At 39.7% G+C, this 27,213-nt stretch overlaps 1 protein-coding gene across 1 annotated transcript in view; it reads left to right on the plus strand.

Annotated features, from left to right (window-relative positions):
* The first annotated feature begins 8,489 nt into the window (after nucleotides 1–8,489).
* fgf13a (fibroblast growth factor 13a) overlaps nucleotides 8,490–27,213 on the plus strand; it is a 94,613-nt gene continuing 75,889 nt past the window's right edge. The window contains exons 1-2 of the mRNA XM_086158680.1: nucleotides 8,490–8,847; nucleotides 9,071–9,212. Of these exons, the coding sequence (XP_086014806.1) occupies nucleotides 9,164–9,212 (49 nt within the window). The 5' untranslated portion in view covers nucleotides 8,490–8,847; nucleotides 9,071–9,163. The remainder of the gene's footprint in view (nucleotides 8,848–9,070; nucleotides 9,213–27,213) is intronic.

Below are 27,213 nucleotides of genomic sequence, written 5' to 3' on the forward strand. Positions count from 1 at the left end.
CAAATCACATCATCGTAGCAGAACTTGGGTTTGCAATGAGCAATCAGAGTCGAGGATAAATGGCCAGGGTTACGTTCTTCAACAGAGGGAACCTGAACACCACAACATACAGGAAAACTTGCGAACAGTACGACTTCTGGTATCTCCATAAGCCTGCCATCCATTATGTCAAAAATACCAAATGAGTCGGCGAATAATAATAGTACCAACAGAGAACACCAACACAAACAATTGAGCTTATTAGCATTAAGCTATAGGAGGCTAGAAAAATTGTAACCATTTCAGCAGCAAATGGACGCTAGGATGGTTTGATGCCTGAAGAACATTGAGCCAAATAGGCCAATACAAAGTGGGATGCTTCATTTAAGGTTAAATTTTATTCTTGTAAGTAGCCATCTCTCTCTCTCCTCAAAGTGACCCACATAGAATTGTGGGTCTCTGAGAAAAATAAGGACTAAAATTGTACTCTTGGTTCTGCGAACTGTGAGGCAGCCAAGCAGACTGATGCTGCTTGCTCGAGGATGTGCAACCACTGTTAATGAAAACTGGAGCTCTCATCCCTTCTGGTGACAAATGCTCAACAAACTTACCGTGCTAATGTTAAATGTCGGAAATTTGCTTATTAAAAAAAAAAGAAAAAAAAAAACACAAACCTGAGGTGTTGAATAGGTAATTTTGTCATATTAGATTTGTTTTAACTTGGTATTTCTGATGTTTCAGCTGATACTTGCTCATTAGGATGGAGTCATGAGGACTTTATCATGAAGAGAATCATCAGAAGCGAGTGCTGAAGTCCAGGTTGGTCCTCTTCCATTTCTCAAATACAAAGTAGATCCTCTGGCAAACAGCCCAAATTTATGTCCTGACACTGTGACATAAAAGAAGAAAAACTGCAGTTGAGGGAGTGAAAAAGTCAATCATGTGGTGTGTCATTGAAGGATCTGACAGAATTACGACATGAAATCATAAATTTCGACCTTGACCTAGTGCTTCAATATCATTTTGACCCCAGTTTGACCAGTGGGTCTCTGTGTTTGAATGGGGCCAAGAGAGAAATAAGGAAGTCACACACTCATGAAATGTTAACTGACACACACACACACACACACACACACACAAACAATTTATTTTGCTTTGGGCTCAACAACCATGGCAGTGATGTCTCTTACATAATTCCGAATAATCTCCCTACCATTGCTAATTCCTAATAAGTTTCTGGAAATATGCTGACTTCATGACACCTTCACAATTGTTTGACGTGAGAACATCAAAGAATGATTTTTTTTTTTTTTCTAAGATTGGTCAATATATGTTAACAAACATAAGGGCTGCGATACATCATAATTGTGTTACATTCTGCCACACAGGCTAATCTTAATCTGTCATCTGTAAATTGATATTTTAGAAAGACGATGTGGACTACATCATCGTGAGATCATAGCACAGACCAAAGTGAATATTTATTTAAAGAAGTAAGTTGTGAAGAACAGTAGAATAATTAAACACCATCAAAAATAATTATAAAGCAGTAATGAGTAGAGAGATGTTGTATTGGCTGAAACATAAATTAATTTTTATGAGACCTGACGGTTCTGTAACTAATGGCGCCCATATTTTGCCAAACACCGATGAAATCTCTGTACACACAGTTAGATCTCCAACCTGTATCCACTGACAACAGTATCTGTAACAGAAACGGCTGAATACCTTATCAGCCATATACAGCTTGACTTAGGCAGTCAGCTACAATCAGAGGCTGACGACTAACCCGGCAGAAAACAATACAGGGATATTAATCACCTCCAATTCCCCGCTGCTTTCAATACACTACCAGGAAATTACTATCCTCACTGTCTTCTTCCTGTAAATATCACTGTGATTATGAGTCAAGCAAATCCAGTGGCTCTGTAACCTTACAACAGCGTTGCAGTTTTTCGAAGCAAGCTCCTCTACAAGCAGATCAAGAAATAAGAGTGGTTATTAACAGATTGCTATGAAACAAAAACAACAAATGGAAAAATATAATATGGACTCGAAATGCTGTGTGTTTTATATCAACAATTTCTGATAACAGTGTCTGATGTGAGGTGATTACAACCCTGAACAGACATGTGAGATAGAGAGGATGTGTGTGTGTGTGCGTGTGTGCGCGCGCAGCATGTACACATACGCAGGCATGCATGGGTGACTGTGCGTGTGGGTGTTATGAGGACATAAATCTGTGGGGTATAAGGTCAAAGTGAGGCTATGCAATCTCCACTAAATTCATGGAAAGACAGCTGTGTGTGTGTATAATCAATATTGTGTGATTTCTTTTTTGGGGGGGGTTGTAAAGAGAAATCTGTCACATACAAGTAAACAATGACTTACGACTTACTGTCATTGCCTGTTTAAACATGCATCTAATTTAATATCAGTACTGCTTATTATACTTAAAAGGTTTAGCTCATCTTTATTATAATTGTGGATGTACAGGGAGTAAAGAAGTTTAAAGTTTGTTTAGAGTAAAGAGCCTTCAAAATCAGCAGGCCAACAGAGGTGATTTTGGGTTATTCTGTTCCACTGGTGGACAAAGCCAGTGATGTGACATCACAGGTGAGACAGTGTGTCAGGGAATTGTTTGTGTTGTGCCGACCAACTGCCGGGGAATGTTAAACAGGTTGAGGGTGAATGTAGGGCTATGCTACAGTGCAGTTTGGGAAAGATCAGAGAGAGCCACAGGCCATGGTCACAGTAAACCGTCAACTAGGTACACTACAGCTCTGGCACTGTACTCTTTCCATTATATGTACACACATGCCCTGCATATGGGAGGGAACTTGTATATTCTTTGTAATAAAGTACAACACATTAGAATAAGAAGGAAGCCCTATGCTCTGCAGTTTTCTCTTGTTTTGAAAATATAGTATTGGTTACTGTGCAAATACTATTTTGTATTGTCATGATTATACTACACTCGTGACCGTTACTCATTTGTTTCCTTGTTGATTTGTTATACATATAACTTGATTCACATTTGTTTATTTGTATGTCTTTTCAATTCATTCCTCTCACCATTTTATGGGACTGAATGTGGTCCAAGCATGAAATGTTTCCAATACGAACAGTTGGGAGCCTTTGATGCTTTGAGGAAAAATGTGTACGAAGTTCCTTGTTGAAACTGTTGCCCTGGTGAGTTGATTGAAAAATAGCTTTGGTAATGAATGAATGCAGTTGTGTGGAAAAGCAGAACGCTCAACTGTCAAAACAGATTGTAGCTCGCAGTTAAAGCCTTTGTAGAGGAACCAAAACTAGACAGAGCCACTTTACTTTTGAGACACCTGAGTGGAGAAAACTGTTACGATGGCCCTCGCTCTCACTGAATGTGCAAGAGAAGTATGAGAAATATTAAGCTTTATAAACAGTGAATTTGGAACGCATTCTACCCCATTTCCAAAATGAAGGCAACACTTGGCAAAGAAACCTTTAGAAGCTTATTCTGCAGAAATGAACCGGTTGCACTGGAAAGAAATCCTTCTATTCCTATATAAGATTTCAGATTTGATGCTGATTTAGATCCCAGTCTCTGAAAAAAAAAAAGTCAGGATCATGGCTTGAAATTGGTATTTGCTACAATGTGACCTGTACTGGCACTACTCCTGAACGTTGGTTGTCAAGGCACTGACACTAACATAGCTGTTATGAGCGCAGCCAAAGCACTCACATGCTATTATTTAGACCTTGACATGACCGACACCAGCCCCCCTTCTGTTTGGGAGAGCCATGCACCAGATGCAGCCCATATTACAGAGTCATACTTCTTGCTACAGCTTGGACAGCCTGTTAGGTGAACGTTAGTCTGGTACTATAGACCTATTAAGTGGATATTGGTAGGCTGAACTTTAGACAGAGGTCAAGGAGAAAACAGCATGCAATACAGGCAGAACCTTGTGTAAATTGAATCAGACTAATAGGTTAAACCAATTTTCGTCCTGTTTGTCCTTTCATTGATGGAACTGTTGCTTCACTGTCCTCAACAATGAAGGTAGAAGGGATGAATGAAGGAGGTATATTCTCAGAGTGGTAAAATTTGTAAATCTTTGCTCTTGAAAAGACCAACGCTCCTTTCCTTTAACATTTTCGAGGACATCAAACAGCATGGGTTGCCAGTCAAAGGTGCAGAAGAGGCGAATTTCTATCAAAGCTTCTCAATCATCTCACTGTAGTGTTTACGGTGGATCAAAAAAAAGATGTACAATCCCATAATATACCAAGGCAAGTGGTATCTTGGAGAGACTAAAACAGTTGACTCGATGGTCAACTAACAAAATATATCACTGTGTGGTGGTGAATGGGTACATGATCTTTTCAAATGTGAACTCAATTATTCATCTAAGCAGAGGATTTTGTCTTTTTTTTTCACTTGCCATTTGGAAACACGTGACCAGACTTAGATCATATACAGTTTGAAAATGACAAAGGACCTAAAGCACTGCTGGGTGCAAGCACATCACTGACCTCCTCTCAGCATTTGTCAGGGATGTGAATTTGACCCATCTGCTACCCCAAACAGTAGCAAAAGAGCCAAAGGCAGTCCTGACCTCCCTTTATCATAATTCCTCTTTTGTGCAGTACCCACTCTTTTATCCCATCTTATTGCCCATCTTGGATGATGTTGCCACATTAACGTGGGCAACTCACGTCATTGTCCAGTCAACACTCAGTTTTTTTTTGACTTTGGAGTATTTTTTTCCTCTGTGCCTTTGTCCTGTTGTTCCCTGTTTTTGAATTGATGTTGACAGTTTTACTCTGTTTAAAGCTTATCCTTTTTAATCACTGTTTCCCTGTTTCATTCTCTTATCATGCGCCTCGTGTTCTTGAGGGTTTCATTATCGCCACCTGTTTCATGTCATTCAGTCAGGGCCACATGTGCCGCTGCTCTGCTCTCCGTCTATTCTCTCTCTCCATCAGCTCCGAGCCTCCAGTGCTGCTGTGGCAACCCAACCCATGGTTGCAATTCCAGGCTCAAAGTGTCATTGCTGCTTTGCCTCCTCTGTGGTGCTCAAATCTCCAAGGATTCAGTTGGACCAGACGGTGTTTTCATTGTGCCTGGATTTTCAGAGATGCCTCTGCCAATGTAAGCTGTTGTTCTGCTAAGATCAAGAGTCCTTTTTTTTAAATATTATCTTCAATGGTGCGCCATTAGTTTGTATTTATTTTAGATCTGTCCAGGGTCTAGGTCTTTGTCGCATGCTTTGTGTGGTTTCCTGGAAATGCTATTAATTCCTTGTGTTTGTTTTCCTTTTCAGATCGTTTAGTTTTATGTTCTCTTATTTTCTTTTTCTTTCTTTTACTATCTTAAATGACATCACCTTCTTTCGGCTACACTGTGTTGCTGATTAATGCATTTAGGTTTTCCTTCTGATTCTTGACGGTAAAAATTAGTATTTTAGACTCTTAAAGTTTGCATTGACTCATGATTATGGTTTGTTTTCCTGCTGAATTGATTTTAGTCCTTTACATCATTTATAGTCAGGACCATTTTATATCTGCAATTTAGTCAGATGTAATTTCTAGAGTTTCTTTTACTTTTCATTGGGTGGCACTGTGGCGAGGTGACTAGTGCTTTTGCCTCACAGCTAGAATCCCCGCATTAATTCCGATACGGAGAACCTTTCTGTGTGGAGTCTGTATGTTTTCCCCATGTCTGTGTGGGTTTCCTTCGGGTTCTCTGGTTTCTATCCACAAGTTCAGTGGAGAACCTAAATTACCCAGGAGTGCATGAGAGGGTGAATGGTTGTGTCTCTTTATAAGTGGCCCTGTGAGCGACTGGCGACCAGTCCAGGGCGGACTTGCCAAATAACAGCTGGGATAGGGTCCAGCAACCCCACGAGCCTAAACAAACCTTGCAATACTTGACCCTGCTTTACTTTTCGGACGTTCATATTTGTTGGATATCCCCAAAAAAATCAGGAAGGTGTGTTGTTACAGTAAATAATGATATTATCCTGACTGTTTCACCACAGCGGAAAAGTTGACTTTCACTCTCTCTTAAGAACTCATTATTCTCTCATTCACATGAGAGAGTGAATAGTTGAACGGCCTCTATAAATGGACCCGTGATTGACTGGGGATCAATCAAGGTTGTACCTTGTATCTTGCCCAATTACTGTTTGGATAGGCTCCAGCACCCCTAAGCCGTATAGATAATGGGCATATAACATTTTTACGGTCTGGCATCATCCGCACGGTGATGGAGTGGTCAGTGCTTTGGCCTCACGATACGAAGGACCCTAGTTTGTTCTGACAAGGGGACCCTTTCTGCTTAGAGTTTGCTCTTTCACTGCGTGGGTTTCCTCCGGTTTCAAATGTTCATGTCCAAAAACATGCAGCCAGTTATTGGGGGAAAAATTGCCACAAATGAGTAAGTGAATGGTTGTCTGTCTGTATATGTGGTCTTGCGATTGCCTGGCAACCAGTCCAGGGTGTACCCCGCCTCTCGCCCCATGACAGCTGGGATAAGCCCCAGCATCCCCCGCGACCCAGAGTGCAACATAAGGTGGTCCTAGTCCAGATGGTCATTGTTATCAAAAACTGTCCTGTGTTATATTTATATTGTGGTATATTTTCTGTGTGGTGTTAAACGGCTGTATAGTTCTCATACATACCTGTATGCGAGGACAGGCAATGTGTTTGTGTGTGTGTTGATAGAGAAAACATTTATGCCATTACTCAGTTTCAAATGCAACATCCAACAAATAATGTCCCTACATTAGAGATGTGTTTTTGCTCAACCTTCCACCAGCTACTTCCTTTTAGACACAAAAAATGGGCTGTGATTCAAGAACCATGGAAACATTTTTAATGTAAGTTGCTCATTTGATATCTTTCTGGCTTTACATTAGAACATAGTCATTTTTTTTTTTTTTTTTTTTGCGTCCAGTAGGTTAAACAATGTGGCTTATGTGGTACCTTCCTTCAAAAGTCACGCCATCAGACTTTCAGCTAATTCTCACTGATTTATGATTTAATAAAGGAATGAATACCGCTCACAATAGATGCTGCTAAAAGCACACAATAATACATCATCTAACTGAGGCAAAGTTACCAATAACGCAGACCAATCACAGCTAAAGTGTTCCTAAAAGGTCTCAAGAAGATTTGAGCATGTAAAGACAGTTTGAAAGGAGTCCAGTTTCTCCTAAAAATAGCAAGCATGAAGATCCTGTAACCCTCAACCTGTAAGTCTTTATGCTCAGCTGCCACCAAGGACTGGAGGAGCGCGACAGGCTGAATAAATGGTGCAAAGGTTGGACTGGGAATGCCCCCCTACTTTTGACAGAAAGAAGATAACCATATAGTCATACTTATAAAATCTAAAGTGACCACGTTGGATTAAGCAGAGTCAAAACTATTTGGATCCTGGGCCACTGGTTGAGCCAACTTAACCACTTGGGATTCGACGCTTTTTCTCTTTTTAAACAGCATGAAAAGAATGAGGATGCACTTTCAGACATCACCTCAGTTTTAAAGGTAAAGAGTCTATATATCGGCTGTTTCTTAGAGTTAAAAATGCAGCAAATTCTAAAACGGCCTGCAAACAGTGAGATAATGTGCCTTTAACTTGGGGTTTTGATAGAACTTGACATCTGCTCTTGACTCAGTCTATTGATATATATATATATATATATATATATATATATATATATATATCCTCTTTTTATGAATAAAGTTAATTAAAAGTGGAAAGGGCAATTCTTTATTGTTAGCATTTAGGAGAAGAGAAGTTCTCTATTTTTTCTTCGTATCTAATAAGGATATAAATGAGCATGGGATCTACATAATCAGTTCGTCAAGGAGTATATATAATAAAACAATTGATTTGAAATTACAAGAGTAAGTACATATTGATACTCTAGACTGTAACACTGCATTAGACCATGGGCTTGAGGGAAGTATTATTGAGGGGGAGGGCACTGATTTACATAAGCTTTCACAAACTCTCAAACCTTCCTGTGTCACATCTCGGCCAAATCATGTTCGTCCACTTTCATGCACCGTTGTCGTTACAAACTGTTCTTTAGAAAATAAAATAAAATAATAGAAGATCTCATGATGTGCAAGAGACGGGTGGGGGGAGAATGAGGAGGAAATGCGCCATGTGAATGAGATAATAGCGCCGCAACTGCAAGTGAATGAGCGCAACAGCAAGATGGTGTGCGTCATGCAGCAGCAGCAGCAGCAGCAGCAGCGGCAGCAGCAGCGGCTCCTGCTGTAATTCTCCACCGTTTCGACCGAGCGGGGTCTGTGTGTGCAAATGCTGGGGGGGGAAGTTCGCCTCTTTTACTAAAGCAGCGGTGGAAGGATCAACAAAACAACAAACAAACGCACAAGAGCGAACGGGAGGCGCAGCGTGGATCGGTGCGCCGTGACGGCGTCAGCGCGTGGATCCTGTTGATTCTTCCCCACTGAACGTTCAGTGGAGCGGCGGCTCGGAAGGGAGGGAGGGAGGGGGGAAAAAAAAAGCCTCAGACGCGGAAAACCTGCTCGCAGAAGCAGCGCTGGATGGCCTTCATTCAGGGGTTTGTCTGTAGATAGGACACTCCGGGTGTCTTGACTTCTTCTCCACGCTGACTGAAGCCTCCTGGGGGTGGAGTGGGGGGTCGATCCTCTCCATTTCGCACCTTTTTTTGACCCCCTCTAACCCCCACCCCCACCCCCCTGCACCCCAACACAACCATCACCACCGGCTCTTTGTCACAGCAAAGCAGATCGTGATTTCTTCTATGCAACCTCACGGAATTCACGGTGGGACCGTTTCCTTTCATCAATGTGTGTTGATGTAGCGCAAAACGCGGAGGAGATAAGGTACGACATCCCATAGGAGTCAAACAAGGCTTTTCTCTTTTTTTTTTTTTTTTTTTGATTGTTAATGCGTTCACGGAGCGTTTGTTTATATTGATGTCCAAGTGATACCCACCTCGCAGCTCTCTCGGTCCATTGTCTCGGCACTGGACCGCTCTTTATCGCTGAAATGGTTTTGTTATGAGAGGAGGATGTAAAACTGAAATGGACATCTGTCTCTCCTCAGAACCCTTATCTCGGATTTCACTGGAGAGCCTCAACAGTCACAAGGATTTCCATTTTTGCCTAAATCGGGATTTACACGTCCAAACTGGGATCTATGAGCGGCAAAGTGGCGAAGCCCAAAGAAGACAAGGGTGGTTCCAAGGGTAAGGGGCAAACCTTTTTTTTTTTTTCTTGCGTAGAATGCATTTAACCCCAAATCACAGGTTTCCACGCGGCCGTGCACTCCCTCCCCCCCCACCCTCTTCCTCACCCACTCATCCCCGTGCATGGTTCTCACGTCGCTCCTCCGAGGTCACTGGAAACAAAAGCACCCGTGGAACGGCGCGCCATTCCCGCACGGCGCATGTGGACGACGAGATCAAAAGGCAGTTGCATGAACCCGCACAGCCCCCCCCTTTCTCCCCCTCCTCCCCCGCAACCCCCCACCCCGCACGACGCGTGGTTCCGATCGCACGCTTGACTCGCAGCCGACCAGACGATCCCGTCGCATGGATCGGACCGGGGGACTGTGATTTTGGAGATTATTTTATTTTTTGAACGAGAACAGCGATTTGTCATTGTGTGACTGGCGTCCTGTTGAAATGCCTCTTCCTCGCACCTCATCCTCCGCATACTCAACGCTGTGCGTTGTTGAAAGCCCTCCGTCACCCCCTCCCCCCCTTCCGATCTCGACCCGGGTTTATGAACTATTGCGTAGAAATCCGGTTCTTTTACCTCACGGTAAAAGAAGGAAGTGAAGTAGCAGTCATTGCCATGGAGACGCAGCAGATAGGCTGGGGTTGCCAGAGAAACGTGAGGTGGAGGAGGGGGATGGGGGGGGGGTTATCTTTGTCGCCTTACTCCGTGGATGTGCACGATACTTTGCGCACATGTTACAACTGCACATTTCGCCTTGACGCAATTAAAACCCACAACAGTGGATTCACGATAAAGAAATGTTTATAACCACCCCCTCTTGTTTTCAGACCGGTAACGTCGACATTAAAAAAAATCCCATAATCATTTAAAAAAAATAAAATCCTTTTTAAATTCACTTTTATTTTTTTTTTTCACGTCCTTTAAGAAATATTTAATGATCATTGTTGCCCGCAAACAAACCCCGTGGAGTGTAATATCATAGAGGCTTGTATAGGCCATGGCAGTGTGCCATTGTAATGCAACTTGGCTGTTCTTTTACAGAGGGGCAATACAATTGGATCACCGATGTTGTCAGGTTTCAACTCTGTTGAAGGTGATCTCTACAAATCAACAAAATGAATTGGCTTATTTTGGCTGTGCTGTCACAAGTGATGGCGTGATAATTCGATGTAACAGTATACAGTAAATACTTCTCAGTTATCATTGCACTTTAGAGACCTTCCCTAAATATAGCCCTTGAAGAAACTTTTATTGAACGGTGCTCTGAAGACATGCAACATGTACTCCACTGGAAAATAAACAGCTCTGACACGCCAAATATTCACTGATAATGTGCATTCAGATATGCATAATAGAGTACAACAGGACAAAGAGGCAAAACATCTTAATATCTCATAATAATCAGCTATGTGAGTCTTGTTTTTATAATCGGACACTGACTTGAAATAATAAAATTCAGATAATTCTATAACTTTTTACTCACGGTTTGATTCACTATTTAAAATGGATTTCCTTACCTCATAGTATGATGCAGTCAGAATATAGATATATATTTTATTCTTCTTCTCTCACTTTGTCAAACTTGTACTATACACATATGAAATGATCTATGCGTTAAGATGTACTATTGTATATAAAAAAGAAATTAAACAAACTATGAAGTTAAAACAAAGACCTCATTCACAGTCTGCTCATGTCGGCTACGTTGTGCCGAGAACGTAGACGGCGAAATATGCTCAAAGGAATTGATTCCAAGTTTAACCTCTCCTCCGACGTTCCCTCGCAACTCCCCCTCGAAATCAATGCAATGAATGGCTGACTCATTGAAGCCCCCGGGGCACCCACATCTCTACAACTCAGATAAGATCAAGCAAAACAAACAATACAAAGCATTTGACCTGAACCTTGAGTCTTCGAGAAAGCCAAGTTTCGAATCTGGAACGTGTAGCCAAAGATCCAAAGCCGGCGTGGCTTCGCTGTCTTCCACTTTCAGGAACCAGTTCAGCGTCTGCATCACTGAGAGGGTCATTCGGTGCCAATAACCCTCTGTGAGACTTTTAATAGCTCGGGAGCAGGGAGGGAATTAATGAGGGAAAATCATTATTGACCCTGCCACTTTTAGAAAACACCTGTCCTGCAAATCATCTAGTCAAACAGTTTTAGCCATAACCACCTGCTATCTCCACAGCTTTTATCTGCAAGCTGTTGGCACCGGACTCCTCTGAGGGCCTCTCTTTTCAGTAGCTGCAGCGCAACATTCACCTCATTTATCCTGATCCAGCCTTCCCAGCTATTTTCCCTCATGGCCGCTAAAACAGCAAATGAATCTATGCGATTGTTATATCTGTCCCTTCTACTAATTCCGATTGTCAGGCTCGAACGGGATACGAGATTCAACACGAATCTGTGGCACATCTCAGAATCATATAGAAACTTATGGTCAGTTTCCATATGGAAACTTTAAACGCTGCGAAAAAAGTTGGATTACTGAGCGGACGCACCGATGAAGCAAGTGTGATGAACAGTGACAGGATATGAGAAATGTTTGCTGGCATGTGTGAGGTGATGAAACCCAGGATAGAAAAATGCACGCGATGTTGTTCTGTCCCTTTTGTATTCCGTGGCGCTTTTTTGTTTGTGAGTTTTATGTTAGTGGTTTTTGGCAAGGGTGCTTCTGCGCCCGTCCCTCCAGGGCTGCACATCAATCATTTGTTACCGTCTTGTCCGACAGATACAGTTAGTAGAGGACTCACTTTGGATAGTTTTGGTGTTTTCAAGGGGACTCAAGAATTTCAGACTTAGTTGAGCTCATTTTAGTGTAATCCATCATTTTGTGATTATTATTCCAACTCGTATTTTTTTTTTTCGTCAATTCTTGTTTTACTTTTATTACAGGCTTCCTACTGGTTTCTTTATGACCTGATCACTGTCAGACAGCTCTGCTTCATGCTCAGCACCTGTTGTTCATTGGGTCGTAACTTTAGTTGAGGATGACGATATCTTAATATCCCCAACAGGAAAGAATCCAAAATTGTCTTTTAAATAAGTTTAGATTGCTCAAGTGTGAAATGGCAATAGATTGTATTTATAAAAGCATAATTAAGAGGCTGACTTTAGACTGTTCAACTCATCCAAAAGGGAGTGATATTTATGCATTTTAAAGCCGGGCAGATAACCATGCTATGATAGCAGAATAAGATGGAATAATTATAACTATTAAGCATCATTTATGCCAGGGGCTGGCAAACTACGGCCTGTGGGCCACATCCGGCCCGTTTATCTTTTTAATTTGGCCCGCCAAAGATTGGTACAGAAATCATACTCGATGTGAATGATCGAATGATTGGAACAATGAATGTGGGAGCTCAAATGGGAGATCATTTCATTTTTGGAGCTACTTGAGAACACTTGAGAATTTTCCTGAGCTGAATGACACAGATTGGCTTTGTGATTTAGCCTTTACTGTGGGCGTACTGACACACATGAGTGAGCCGAATGTGAAGCTACAAGGGAAAAACCTGTTTGTGCATGAAATACAAGCACACGTCAGAGCCTTCAAAACTAAGCTGGTTTTATTTTCAAAATAAATGTCAGACCAGTCTGATATGTACTGTTAACAAATGCGTTTTTTTTATTTTTTTTTTTATATGTATCGTATCTTGTGGTGACCCGGCCCGTCTTTCAAATTTTAAAAGTCAATGCGGTCCCTGAGCCAAAAAGTTTGCCCACCCCTAATTCGTGCCTTTTTACCATCTTTTTGTGCCTGCTGCTAAAGAAACTGGTGAAAATGAAACTGAGAAGGATTTTTTTTTTTCGAAAGATGATTTGGCCAAAGCAAGTGGTGACGGCTGTTTAGGAAAGACAAGTCAGTTATAAATGCGTATATCGGATAGGTGTCTCTTTTGGAAATAAGTGAAAAATGGCAGTCAGAACAATCAAATGTAGTCTATAAAGTGGATGTCGGCATCAAGACTGGAGTGTATATGTGTGATCACATATGATTGTCAATTGTGATACTTCTTTGTTAGTTTTTGGGCTACTGCATCGCACAAGGTTGGGTTTGGCTTCTCTATTAGACAAAATATTTATCTGGTGTCTTCTTTGGGTTTCAGACAAAAAGGCTATACCTTGCGGTTTAGGTCAGAAGAATCCAGAGAATCGGAGAGACGTGCCGAGGTTACGAGTTAGAAGGAGTGGAACTCCAGTATCAACGGCAGTGACTCATGCTGTGTTAGTTTCTCCCTGTCCTTGTGAGGCTAACTTGTGCAGACATAGAGATGTGTCAAAGCATGACATACAGAACAACTAAGCTCTATGATGCTCTAGTGCCTCAGAACTTAGTTTCTGACTATAGCAGTCTCATGAAAATACCTGAATATTGAAATTCTTCAAATCCATCGCTCCTTTACAATACCTCTTCTGTATGCATTTACTTCTTAACTTTGACGTGTCTGTCCACAGAGTTCATAGACTACACTTCTGCTTCTCAGTTCCATGTGTGGCTTCATGTCCTCCCTCCAATTGCAAGCCGGATTGCACGACATAAGTCTTGCATATAATTAGGCACAATAATTCAGTGCAAGGCCACTCACCGCACAGGATCAATAGGTGCTCAGAGTGGGGCAGGGCGCTCCTTCATCAATCACAATGCAGGCAGGTCAGTCCCCCACAACACTGACACCTGCTCTGATATTATTGGCCAAATTACACACCGCCTAAAAATGCTTTTATCAAGGGGTTGGATTTCGGATCAGCCCATGGAAATAGAATGTGAAAGTAAACGTAAGCCCTCCTTTTAAATATTATGAAATCATAGCGTGTAGTCCACACAGTGAGGATTTATCGGCCTCTTACTCAATTGGAATTAGGGAAAAGCTCTTTGCTGATATTTCAGTTAAGCAGGAGAAATGGTATCGATATAGAAGATGTATTTTTTAATACTTGTAACTGAAATAGCTTAAACCTCTGTGCATTGACTGTAGTATAAGTGTACAGTTTATACAGTCACAGAGTGAGGGCCCCCAGAAAGTGATGTGGGGATCCTCATATTCTAATCCGAAGGTAAGAAAAGTGATTCCAAATAAATCTTGAACCAAGTAAGTGCAGAGGATTTGCTATTTGACATTGTCAGCTTAAAAAAAAATATTTAAGTTACTTATACAAAGTTTAGCTCAAGCTTTTTTTTCCCTTGTTTTCAACTTCCATCAGTCACTGTACAAAAGTAGTTTTTGGGCTAGTGCGACAAGTAACCTGTCCAGTCAAAATTAACTTATAAAGAATACTTCTTAAAGTCAACACGGGCATTTACAATTCTGAAAATTAAATTCTATTCTTGGCAAACAATACAATTGTTTGCGACAAATTTTAACTCCGGGTTTTTGGGGACATGTCCTGCAAGAAGTGTTTGTGGTGTCAGGGTGGAAGAGTTGTTCCCTGTCAAACGCTTTCCTGGTACTGACGCAGATCAGGCCGCACCGCCGGGAGGAAACAGGCTCGCTTCGCATCAGAGATCTGCCACTCTCCGTTGCTGACTGGCGTGCTGATCTCTGTTTGGGAATGTGAGAGCTTATCTCGCCACTTTTTCGGTCAACCTAGGTTTCTGAGTGACGCTGGTGTCATGTGATTCTGAATATCCTCTCGGTCCTCGTAGCAGTCTATTTCCATCGGTAGAAACTCATGACGAGATGGTTAAGTTGGCTTTGTAATATAGCTTTTACCTAACCACATTTTCATTTTCTTATCATTTCTACACTCCAAGGTGATTTGTGTTTTTGTGTCATTGGCCGCAATGTCTTCCGAGATTCTGTTTTTACAGTTGAAAAAAAGGTTGTCAGATCTAAGTCCTCTCCATCCTTAGTTCTCCTGAGTCTTGGCTCAACTGTATATCCTTCCTTTAACACACATCACGCTGATGACGTCCCTCCAGTGGTCGTCTTCCCTGATCTGTCACGGTTTGTTAGAATTGCCATTCTTCTTAATTTCCTCACCCTTTAAGTGACCACAAGATTTCACGCTAGACATTACTTCATTTGATATGGTCTGCCTTTGGGGTATTTTTTTCATTATGATACTTTTTCTGTATAATGCTGACAATACTGAGTTCTGGCCTGATGATCGATCCTGTTCAGATGAGCAGATATTAATTTTTAGTGACATTAAGAGGTTCCAATCCTTAGCAGACAGCCTGCAACATCGACACCCAGTCCAGGGTGTACCTGACCTCTCGCCCCATGATAGCTGGGATAGGCTCCAGCGTCCCCCGCGACCCTGACAAGTGGCGGACGATGGAGTGGTAAATACTTACGTTGAATTGTCGTTATCGCAGGAACGACAGAAAACGGGCTGTCAGTGAGACTTAGAATTATCATCACCGGTATTATTTGGCAGTGTGCCTCTTTTGGTGGTCTGAGAGTCAGGTTTTCTTTAACCTGTGTTCCTTTGATACAAAGCTCTCATTATCGATCATTTGCTACTGATGTTATCTAAAAAAAAGGATTCGGAAAATCAAAACGTGAATTTTTGTTGCCTGGAAAAAGGCAGTTAGACACACATGGCAGTCATCCAGCCTTTCTTCCAATGGCTAAAATACAGAGCTTCTCAAATATACATTTTTTTGAACACTTAATGGTCTAATAGCAGCTTATGTGTCTGAATAGATGAGAGCCTTTATTCCAGCAGCTGACCTCACCAACCAACCAAACACAGCAGCCGGTCTTCATTTAGATGCAATCCAGAAGCATCCTGTTCACTGACCTTTTCTTGTTAGCATTTTGTTATCAACTTAGGGACATGACGGGTGACATTTTTGTTTGTTTTTTTTCGTTTGTTTTTTCACTCATTTTTGCAAGTCAGTTTCAATGTTATTTTGTTTATTCATATCCCTTCAAAGCACTTTAGCCATCATTTGTTGTTGCGTCATCACTGTCAGAAGTGTTCTGGCCCCAAAATCTCTAAATACCTCACTTTCCCTGATGCATTAGTCAGCAAGCCGCTAGTAATCCACAGAACGGTATGTCTTCTGAGGTGAATGCTTTTGTGGGCTGTTCCCTTAATGCCTGCAGGGGCATGCTGGCCTCTGGGAGTAATTTGTCAGGCCATAGAACCAGTGAAAACAATCACTAGCTTTTCTGTTGATTATTTTTTTTCTGTCTCATTTTTCTTTCTTTACTGTTTTTGTTGTCATATTTTCACCCCATGAGACTTTCCAGTAGTGGTAAAACTGTCAGTAAAACTTTATAATCCTTACATACTATGAGTCGATACATCCTTGAAATCTCAATTTTTCATCAAGAAATAACTGTTAATCAAGGAGTATACATTAGCATGCATTTTACACAGTCAAATGTTTTGAACTCAAATGCATTCATGATTAACAAACTATTTAGATTACATACATGATAAATGCATATGTTCATATATTGATTTGGACCTGCGCTAATTATTTGTACTTTTAAGTTAGTAGTACTTTTCTTTTTTAACACTTTGGTATTAGGAACGCAGCATTTTCTAGCTGTTAAGGTGTCCACAGCTTACAGGTCTCAAAATTCTTTGTAGAAAAGCAAACCATAACAAAATAAGAAAAAGAAAACAGGACATGGAAAATGAAACACTTTGCTACCTTTGCTACCTTTTCACTGAGAATGAAAATGCAATGAGTCTTGTTTTCTTTTTTGCTCTTTGCTATAGCCACCCGAAATTTGAATTAGATCAGTACCAGTGAGCCACCAGTTGACTGCTGGACCTTTTTTATAAGCACTGGATCATGATGAGCACAGGGTAACATTGGCGTCGGCAAGGTAATAACTGTAGCAGTATTACGGCACGGATGAGGACATGCACTAATTCTGAGCTTTCTATCAGTGGAGATGCGTAGTGGAAATAAAAAAAAAAAACATGAAACATTTTTAGAACATCAAAGTGATTCCAGCCCCTCTCATCATTTTGTTGAGTATTCTGAGGCCAGTAAGAGAGCAGAACAGTCGTGTTTCATTGAAGTCTGTTTGTAATCTGATGTTTTCCTGCTTTCTGTATTGATAGCCATGGGTAATGTTTTCATCTGCATGTCTGTCTATCCTATTGCTGTGCACATGATAACCCTTGAATTCCTCCAAAGAATTTCTTAAATGGCATTCAAAAAGGTCAAGGTCAGTTTGACCTCACAATTTTTCAACCTAACCAAAAGGTCATACATGAGGGAACATTTCACACACTTTTCTTAAATATATACATGTGAGGACATTCAGTTTTTGTGTCAGATGAACTCTTACAATGATTCTATTTTACACAACACTTTATTATGCAATCAGTTCAACAATATAGTTCTTTTTAGTTAATATTTTACACAATATTTGATGTCAGTGAATTACTTTCATGTTTCTAGTTCTTTTGATCTGTTGCATATAACCAGCTGGTTAGACCCCACGCACACATATTAACATATGATCTATGCTTTTATGTCACATTTATTTACATCATTAAAGAACGGGGAAAAAAAATCATTTTAATTCCAAATATCATCAGAAAACACTTAGATACATTTGGGATTTATTGGGCGCTTTTATTTGTTAGCTGGAGCAATTTGTTTTGAGATTTGTTTCACCAAGAGTTAATCAACCTTGAAACCTTTTCATTTAAGAAAAAATGCAATGATGTCATATATGTTTTCAAAAGGGCTATATTTACATATTTATTTAATAATGAGACCAGTTGCAGGTTTGACAGTGGTTCATTGATGCTGACTATATATTCATGATAATAATCTAATTTATGCACTTCAATTCCTACATCAAGATAATGGTGCACCTCTGAAATCCGTTACATAGGTTTGGGATTATTACCTGAGGATTTTGGATTTTTAGCTATTTTATTTTGTGTAATGGACTCATTTGGTGCTAATCCCATCTAAAGATAATCCTTATAATTGTGGTTATGTGCATAAAACTGCCCCCATAACAATAAACCATGCAAATATTTCAGTAAAGGAGCAGCACTTTTCTATATTATATTTGAAATTTTGCTTAACATTTTATAGTAAGATACATTTACTCTTTAGAGCTTTGACCCTTTGCTATTTTTGCTTTGCTATTTGTGAAAGTGGGAAAATGGCAATATCTGAGAAGAGGGAAAATACCCTGAACACCTGTTGAATTCGGATTATCTGACAGGGATTATTAATGTTCTTTTTTAGATTGTTCTCTTTAATCCTTTGGCATTATTTTCTACTTTCACTCATTTTAATACATCTCTTTCCCTTGTTATTATTTCACAATGTGCTCTCATTTATTTCATGTGCTTTATTCCACTGTTATATTTATTTGCTTCCTCTGCCTCCTAGTAATTTCTCTTTGAAAATGACTTGATGGCTAACTTCCTCAGCTAATATTTTATTTAATGAATTGTGAGGTTAATCATCGCCTTGTCGAGAAGTTGTGCAAGGCTTATGTGTTAATTCATGAAGCAGAACAGAGATATATCTTTAACAGTGTTTGTGGCAAAACATAACTATAAAATGTCCTAACTGACAGAGAGAACAAATAATACTAAATTCAAAAAAGTTGTCTTCATCATAGTGAGTAGTAAAATAATGTTCGTCGAGTCGTTAACATTTCACCATCTGAGCTCTTTTGGTTAGTTGCAATCGGTTTCAGTTGAAACAACAGACCCAAAACAAAATAACCACAAAAAATTCAGAGATTCATAATTAAAGAAATAAATTCTCTTTTCAGTTTTTTCTAAGGGAGCTGCAAATCTTTTTTCAATTGAAACTGAATGTTTTCAAAAATAGGGAGCTGCAATTGCCTTTTTGCTGAGGTGATTAAATAATGATTGCATGAACTGTTTCTTTAATGACGTTGGGACTCGACTAGTTTTCCAGCGGCTTAAAATAGGGAAAATAGCACAACAATGACATCAGTCAAAGTGCTTGTGTTCTCACTTCTACGTAGCACTGTTGCTCTGAAAAGAGCATGCATACTTAATGGTATTTTCTTTTTAACTAATTTTGAGGACACATCAGATAGAAATAAAATCAATAATTCTGAGACTTGTGTGGCAATTTAGCACAGAGTGCTAATGTACTCACTGCAGATCAAATGCAGCAAAACACATGTGAGATGATTTCCAAGTGAGCATGATGCATGACTGAGTCATTTGTCTGTAACCATTTAGCCTGAGCTCACTTTTATACTGTATTCAGTTTAATCCACATGTAGCTCCGCTGGAGTTGAATATCACAGATTTCTCGATTTACTTTGCAGCAGAATACAAAAAAAGTTCAATTAAAAGATATTAGAAATTTGAAGTATTTTGTAAAATTATCCCTTATAGACAGAGTCTGTAGTAAGATACAATTAGGGTTTGAAAATAATAATATAACCAACATACTTTATCTTTTTTTCTCCTGTTCTCATGTATTATTAAACAAAACAACTCATTGGTACTATTTGTCACTGTGGAATGCAAATGTTGTGTTTGAGGTTAGAGAGAGGTCACTCGAGTGATTACAATATCCCAAGGTTACTGCTAAAGCCATGAGCTGCGTCATCTATGACAACATCCACACTGCCTGGCAATCAGGCAGAAGTATTGTGGGTAAAGACCTGAGAGAGGGATGCTTTGTGGTCTGAAAGCCAGTGGCGAATTATGTCTGAGCAAGTCGAGGTCCTCCAAATCAGCCTGTGTACAAAGGTTTTGTAGCCTGCTAGAATATATTTTAAATCATGCTCGGGATTAATAGTTGCTTTGGACATGAGCTAATTAAAGCTGGTGAGAATTGTTAAGAGGATTAAGGCGAAGCCAAAAGGTGATAAGGTTGGACCCGTGGTAATAAACAGGGTAGAAGTTGGAACAAATCAGACATGGGAGACAGTGTTGAACAGGCCCATAGGCCTCTTTAGTGCTCTCCGTAAGGGCGAGTGATTGCTTTTGATCAGACCAGAATGCAGGGTACAAATTGGCATTTACTGAACATTCAGTGAGGAATAGTCATGGTTCTTGGAAAAAGACCCTTAAACAGCTGATCCCTGTTTTAGTTCATGATTTTTAAAAGCATGCATGCAAAGATGAGGGGGATTCCTGACCTGACATGAGGTGTTTCTAAATCAGCGCATTGTTTATAAGTTGTAATGATTTCATTGATTTGACCCGTTTGTTATTCTGGCCTGTGTCCCTCTGTTTATGCGTTTCGCATAAGTGAAGTATATGAACAAAACACCTGCCAGCAGCTTTTATAAATGATATTGATACTAACAATGAGCAGAGCATTTATAAACAAGGTGGATTCTTTTAAAAAGTGATTCTCACATTATGCTAATTGTAAAGTGAATGAAAATCCTTATTTGTCATACGCTGGCTCTCTAATGAAGCCAGTCACGTTAGTCTGACAGTAATTGTTTCAATGCTTACATCCTTTAACGCCACTCCTTTTAATTCTCTGACAGTATTGTCTCCTGATAGTTATCACAAGATCTTTCACACACAGGGATTTGGTTACTTAAATTTCAAGTAATTCATGTAGTGTGAACCCAACCTTGACAAAAGTAGTGTTTTTTAAGTGGTTGTCCCGCAGACTGCAGGGTCTGCTCACCCAACATAACCCAATCCCAGCTGTCATTTGGGCAAGAGGCAGCGTGCACCCGGGACCAGTCGCCAGTTGATTGCACGGCCACATATAAAGAAACAACTATTCATTCTTTCTTTACCCCCTTGGGCAACTTAGAGTCTCCAGTCAACCAACTGAATTTTTTTGAACTGTGTGAAGAAACCAGAGAAAAAGGAGGAAAACTATCCAGACATGGGGAAAACATGCAGACTCTACACAGAAAGCCCCCATGTCTGGACAGACCCAGGAACTCTTGAGGCGTAAGCGTTGCCCTAAAACATATGCAAATATCTTATGAGCTTTAGTTTTACTCTTAATGGCAGGTGAAAAAACTATCCACACAGATTCCCATGGTGTGGCCAAATTTTACATATATTGGTCACCTGAATAGTCATTGCAGCAGGGACGGAATGCCATTGAACAATGCACAAATTGTACAGTAATAGATAATAGTAGAAAGGAGGAAGAATAAGAATACAATGAAATATGAATTGTCTTAACTGTTAACTGTAACTACAAAGATTGATTAATTAAAGTCTTGAGTGACCTTGCCACCTTCACTGGGCAGCTGTGCAGGTTAATTCAATCGACCATATTGATTTTTGGGTCACTCTTTCAAAATATAAATACTGGAAAGAGCAGTTGTAGAGAATACCAGGTATAGTTGTTGGAGCTTAAGGTAGAAAATACCTATTGTTATAAAATCGGGTCTTCAGTGAAGAGAGTAAACTCCAGCCTGCTACTTTACCCAATATCCCTCCATCTCTCTTTTCTGTCTCGACAGCTCTGTAAGGTCAAAATGCATAAAGGGCCCCAAAAATAACTTGAAGAGAGACATAATTGCTGCCATTTCTAGAGAGACTTGTACATTACAGATTCCTAGAATGGTATAATTGAGACTCACACACTTATTTTCGAGGTATGTATGCTGCATAGAGTCACATCTTTGGGCAGCACCTGGCCTCTTACTGTTGACTTTTGTTATAAGAGTTTTTTTAAAGAAATACTTTTTCTTGGATTAGAGCTTATTCTTTCAGCAATGATGAGCATAGATGATGGGAGATTAATATGTTGTTCGTAAATATATTTTAACAGAAGAATGTGAAAGACTGGACAAAATGGTGGACTGTATATGGTTCAGGCTGGTAAATTTTAGGCTTTTAAATGTCCAACCCTGTAATTGTTTATGTTCTCAGGGTATAAATATGATAAAATGCCGGTGTATTTTCTATTTGGGGTACATTAGGAAGAATGAACAAGAAAGACATTAAGATGAACGCTAAATATAGCTACAATCCTTAACTGGTCCCTGAAGCCAATTTTGCACAGTTGGGAACAGCAAAAATCACGGCCGTGCTTGCTTGCCTCTCATCAGGGAGATGTCATTTACATAATGAGACGCTGCCACAGCAACAAGCACCAATAAGCCTGGGTATCGTCACTTATGGGGGTGGATCCTCGGATGTCTTCCTTATATATGATTTCAATACACAGGGGGCCGCAGTGCTGCCATCACGCATGGACACACTAACACATACCCAGTGCCCAAGAGACGGCTTTCGTATCGAGAGATATGCTTGGTTTGAAAACAGCGAGCTAGGAAACTGCTGTAACTGACTGATTCTCTGGTTTGTAGGGTTATTTTGGGGAAATGCTGTATCTTTGTAAGTGTGTGACGGGGCATGGACATGTGATGAGTATCAATGCAATGCATGGAAAAGTTTGGTTCAATAATTTAGTACTGAAAGAATAACTCTTGACAAGGGGTTTTCAAAAACAAAGTTTGGGATAAGGAGGCTCTCACTCATTTCTCTTGCTTGTTTATTTTGTAACTATCAGCAGTTCCTTTTTGCACTATTATTTAAGTGATGTTCTTTTCCGTAGAAGGATTAAAGATTGATCCTCCAGGTATAGTGGGAAAAAGTTCGGTTGTATTAATTCACAAGAGTCACATTCAAGATTTGCTTTTGATGACGAAGCAGCTTTTTAATTGGCTGAGCCGCAATGGCCCTTACTGATTCAAGACATTGTCATGTTCAAATCAATTAATTTAAGAATTGACTGAGCGCCAAACCACTGAGACTAAATTTGATGAAATAACTCATACTGAGAAAAAAAAGGAACAGAGATACTTCTAACATGAGGTGAGAAGGCCATTCATTCATTCAGACAGTCTTCACTCTTACGAATTATTTCACAGTTGCATTGTACCCCACTGTTGCAACCGTGTCCTCAGTTGGCAGTATTTTAGCCTAAAGCATGATATTTTTAAAAATCAAATAAATATTTTTTGCCAAACTACACAATGCTGTTAGGTTTTCCTAACATTAGAAAAACAGAAACGGTTATGCAGATAATTTATATAAGCCTCATAGCTGTTTAGAACTGGTCCCAGCGTAGCAGTCCTGAAACTGCTCTCGCTGCTAGTATGCTGCAAGATCACACACCATGACTGTTGATTTTGGATCCACAGCAGTTGTGTACATTAAAAAAATAGAAGTAATAATAATAACAATAGGAAATAATGCAATTCATTGAAGTGCTGTACAAATGAGAAGTAAAAAAGGAAACATGCAAATGCTAACAACTAACATTACACTGAGTGCGTGACAACAGATGAACTCCTTGCTTCCTCCATAAAACACCCTTTATTGTTGTCTGCTGAAAAATCCATGCTTGCTCACAGTAACGGTAAAGGATAACTAGGTGTTGCATGCAGGTGTTGGAAGAGCAGAGGAGAAATAAAAATCAGTGTACCTTCAAATCAATGTTGGAACAGTTTGCTTAAGCTACATGCTTCATAAATTTAGAATAGCTTTTAGAGTGCTACATATTCACAGAAGTTCACTTGGTTTCACAGTCAGTTGTAAGTTTGGCTTGAGTGTGATTCAATGTCCTACCTGACAAACTTATTTTATTTTTGATTTTATTTTGTCAGATGTCATCAGAGATTCTCTGCAGGGAATGATCACATCATTTTCAACATAATTAGAGGAGACAAGTCACTGCCTACACTGCAGTACAGAGCGGGAAATGGAGTGATGAAGCAATGGGACAAAGAGAGGGAGTGAGGGAGAGAGGTAGAGTCTGTGAGCTAACAGTAATCCATAGCAGCAGAACTGGCTAAAGAAGATGAACAGGGCTTGAGGTGCAATGAAAAGGTTACACGCAATGATGTGAAAATACTTCAGCTTTGCCTAAAGGTTACAGTAGAGACTTGATGCAGCAACACTTTTAAATTGTCTCTGTTCTTTAACTTAAAGTTACTCTCTTTTCAGTATCCAACACACACCATGCAACGTCAAGAAGTATTTGCGTTTTACACATGTTGTTGTTCCCGATAATACTACAAATTTTCTGATGTCGTGTTTCATATGAATTAAATCAAGCAGTCAGTTTCTTTGGCATTAAACACCTGTGATCCATAACATAAAGATCGCTGTTGTCTGCAACATGGAAGATTTCATGAAGGATGTCCACTGTGCATCCAAAACCACCGGAGTCTGAGATGTCTCTAATTTTAGTGATTGCCTCTGTAAATGTGAGGGTGTGCATTGAAAGGAAGTTTTTTTGTGGAGATCCCGAGTACTTTTACCAGCATTTAGATCGCAGTTTTCTGACTATTATGATATAAACAGTTATTTAAATATACTTAGGCCTCCTCCTTTGTTATATTGCTGAAAATTTATAAACATTGTTTAGTGTCAAGTCTGAAAGTGTTTGAGAACTTATTTACCCCTACATTGCAGAAATATGTTGCTTGTTTCACGTGCAGATTTAAAACATCTTAACATTTAATTATTCAGCGCAGTCCAATGTTACGAAGGCTTCCTATTTGAAAATGAGTCAATTGTTATTTATTTGTTTATGTAGTGATCCTGAATCTTTGTTTGTCGTCAAAGATTTACATTTTCAGTTTCATAGTTGGGTCAAGCTTGAGGCTACAAATAGAGAAGTTGGCAAGGAAATTCACTTTAATAAATGTCCTTGCATTATTTGCGGAGCAAGTGTGTGTGTGTGCGTGGCTGGTCAGTGTTCCATGCTGCAAAGTTTTAAAGGGACAGATGGCCCTTCAGGCTCATTGTAAGTTGCTCTATCAGCCTCTTGTCTTTGGCTCCAGGTCTCCATCCTGTCTTGGCAGCAGCTTCACAGATACACCCACCCCCACCATGCTGCACACACATGCAAACACACCCTCAAATATTTCACAGAATCTGAGTCTTTTTTCATCTCTTCGGCTAACCACTCATCATTTACTCTTCAATAGTCACAGACTCAGCTGCTGCAAGTGACCCAACCCATGCTTGGATCAAAACAATAGAGAAATCACTGAATAAATGTCAGAGGATTAGCAGGGTTTTTCATTAAATTTCATGGAAAATATTACTTAATAAGCATAGTGTCTCAACCTCTATGGACTGTTTTGTACACTGAAATTGTAAATTTGAAATTAACACTAAAATTAACATGAATTTAACTTTATTACGTTCTTCACTGTCCTCGGAGTGTGCAATTTTTTTGAATAAAGATGGATGCACAAAATGATTGGATAGGGAAATAAAAACTTGTATTTTGTGTGATTAAGATGAACCCCAACTGATATGTTCCTTGCTATGTTATAGCAAGTGATTTTTTTCATCTTGTGATAGAATAGATTTTTTAATTAATTCTCTCTTCTTTACTGCTTTTAGTGTAAATACAGTTTATGGATATTTTTTCTGTCAGTTATATAATAGCATGCTCTGTTTTTGTTATTTTGTATTGATTTTTTTTAAAACAAAATGCACACACATCTGCTTGAAGGGGTAATGCTAAATTTATACATTACTTCCAAAAATGAAAAAAAGGCTTGCATCTATACATTTGCATTAATAATGTAACAAATATGTACAATATGTACTGTATATATACAAAGTAGCAGAACAGTTACACTACCTGCCATCAGTTGTTAGCCTTTTTTTGTCATTTATGTATTCTTTGAGATATTTTCACTCACATCAACATTTTTGGTTTGTAGTTATGATAGCCAGACCCATAAATGATATGATAGAGCTTTGTCTTCATTTATCAGTATGGTGGTGCAGTTGTTTGCCTCATAGCTGGGATATTTATTGTTCCATTACAATGGCTGGCTTAGACCTTTTTGTGGGAAGTTTGCATGTTCTGCCTGTGCCTGCAGGGATTTTCTACAGATTTTCTGGTTTCCTCCCACTGTTCAATAACATGCTCTAAATCCACTGAAGTCTCTGAATTATGGGTAGGTATGAATGAGTGAGGGAATGGTTATGCCTCTATGTGTTTCCATGATTGACTGGTTCAGGGTGTACCCTGCCCCTTGCCTGGTGACATCTGGTACTGGTTTCTGTAAGCTTGTGTGCAGGATAAGCATTATAGATAATGAATAATGCATGATTCTTTATTCTCTTCTTGGAGAGAGAGGGAGAATGGACCTCTGCAGGTCAGGTAAGGTATGCTACAAGCAGTGACGTGCAGTCAGGGGAGGCAGGAGAGGCTGTGCCTCACTTGCCAATCTTGGAATAAAGAAATGTAAAATGAAAAAAGGAATTAAATGGTGATATTTATCAGTGATTTGCACTATAATGGTATTTTTCATTTAACTTCACCAGTTTTATATTGTTTTTTATTCAAAATAGCTGGATTTTCACATGTACTGTTCAAATACAGAGAAGAGTCATATTGTCAGGCAACGGGCAGTTGAGCCTCAACATAGATGAGGCGCACAATGACGACTGACTGCTGGCATGGTCTGCAGTAAGACAATATTACTATCTTTATGTATGTCACTATTAAAATGTTTAAATACTTTTACTGTATGAACTAAACTTCCAATGTACAGTATTTTTTATCAACAATTGTATGTGTGCACTAGTTTCTTATGCTGAGAAACAGCTGCAAAGAGCCATTAAGTGAGGCACACAGTTCTCCTGCCTCATGGTAGGGGGCACTCATGATTCCAGGGATTCTACTCGGTTTATTTGGTGAATAAGACACTCTGTAGGGTTCATATGTTTGTAAATCTGATTGTGATTAAGTCAGTGCCTCATCAGCCATGAACCTCACTGCATGTCACGGGCTACCAGGGAACCATAAAAAGAAGAGTCTGGCAATTGATTCAAGGTCTCGCTGTGGTGCGAGTGCCATGAGCATTTTGCTGGCAGACTGTAGTGACACTCGATGACATGGCAATCTCAATGATGGTTGCAAGAAACTTTGCCAGGGCTTGTACAGCGGCTTGGACAGGAAGGATTTAATCTTCTACCATAATTAATTGAGAATATCATCAAGACTGAAAAGTTAAGGTCATATGAAAGTTACTTGGTCTTCAATATTCAGTTGGTCTGGATATTGATATGTTTTATTGAGGGGATTATAATAACAAAGAACTT

This window comes from Fistularia commersonii, chromosome 13, assembly GCF_037954325.1.
Source record: "Fistularia commersonii isolate RoL2024-O1a breed Wild chromosome 13, RoL_Fcom_v1.0, whole genome shotgun sequence".
In the NCBI taxonomy this organism is placed as follows: Eukaryota; Metazoa; Chordata; class Actinopteri; order Syngnathiformes; family Fistulariidae; genus Fistularia; species Fistularia commersonii.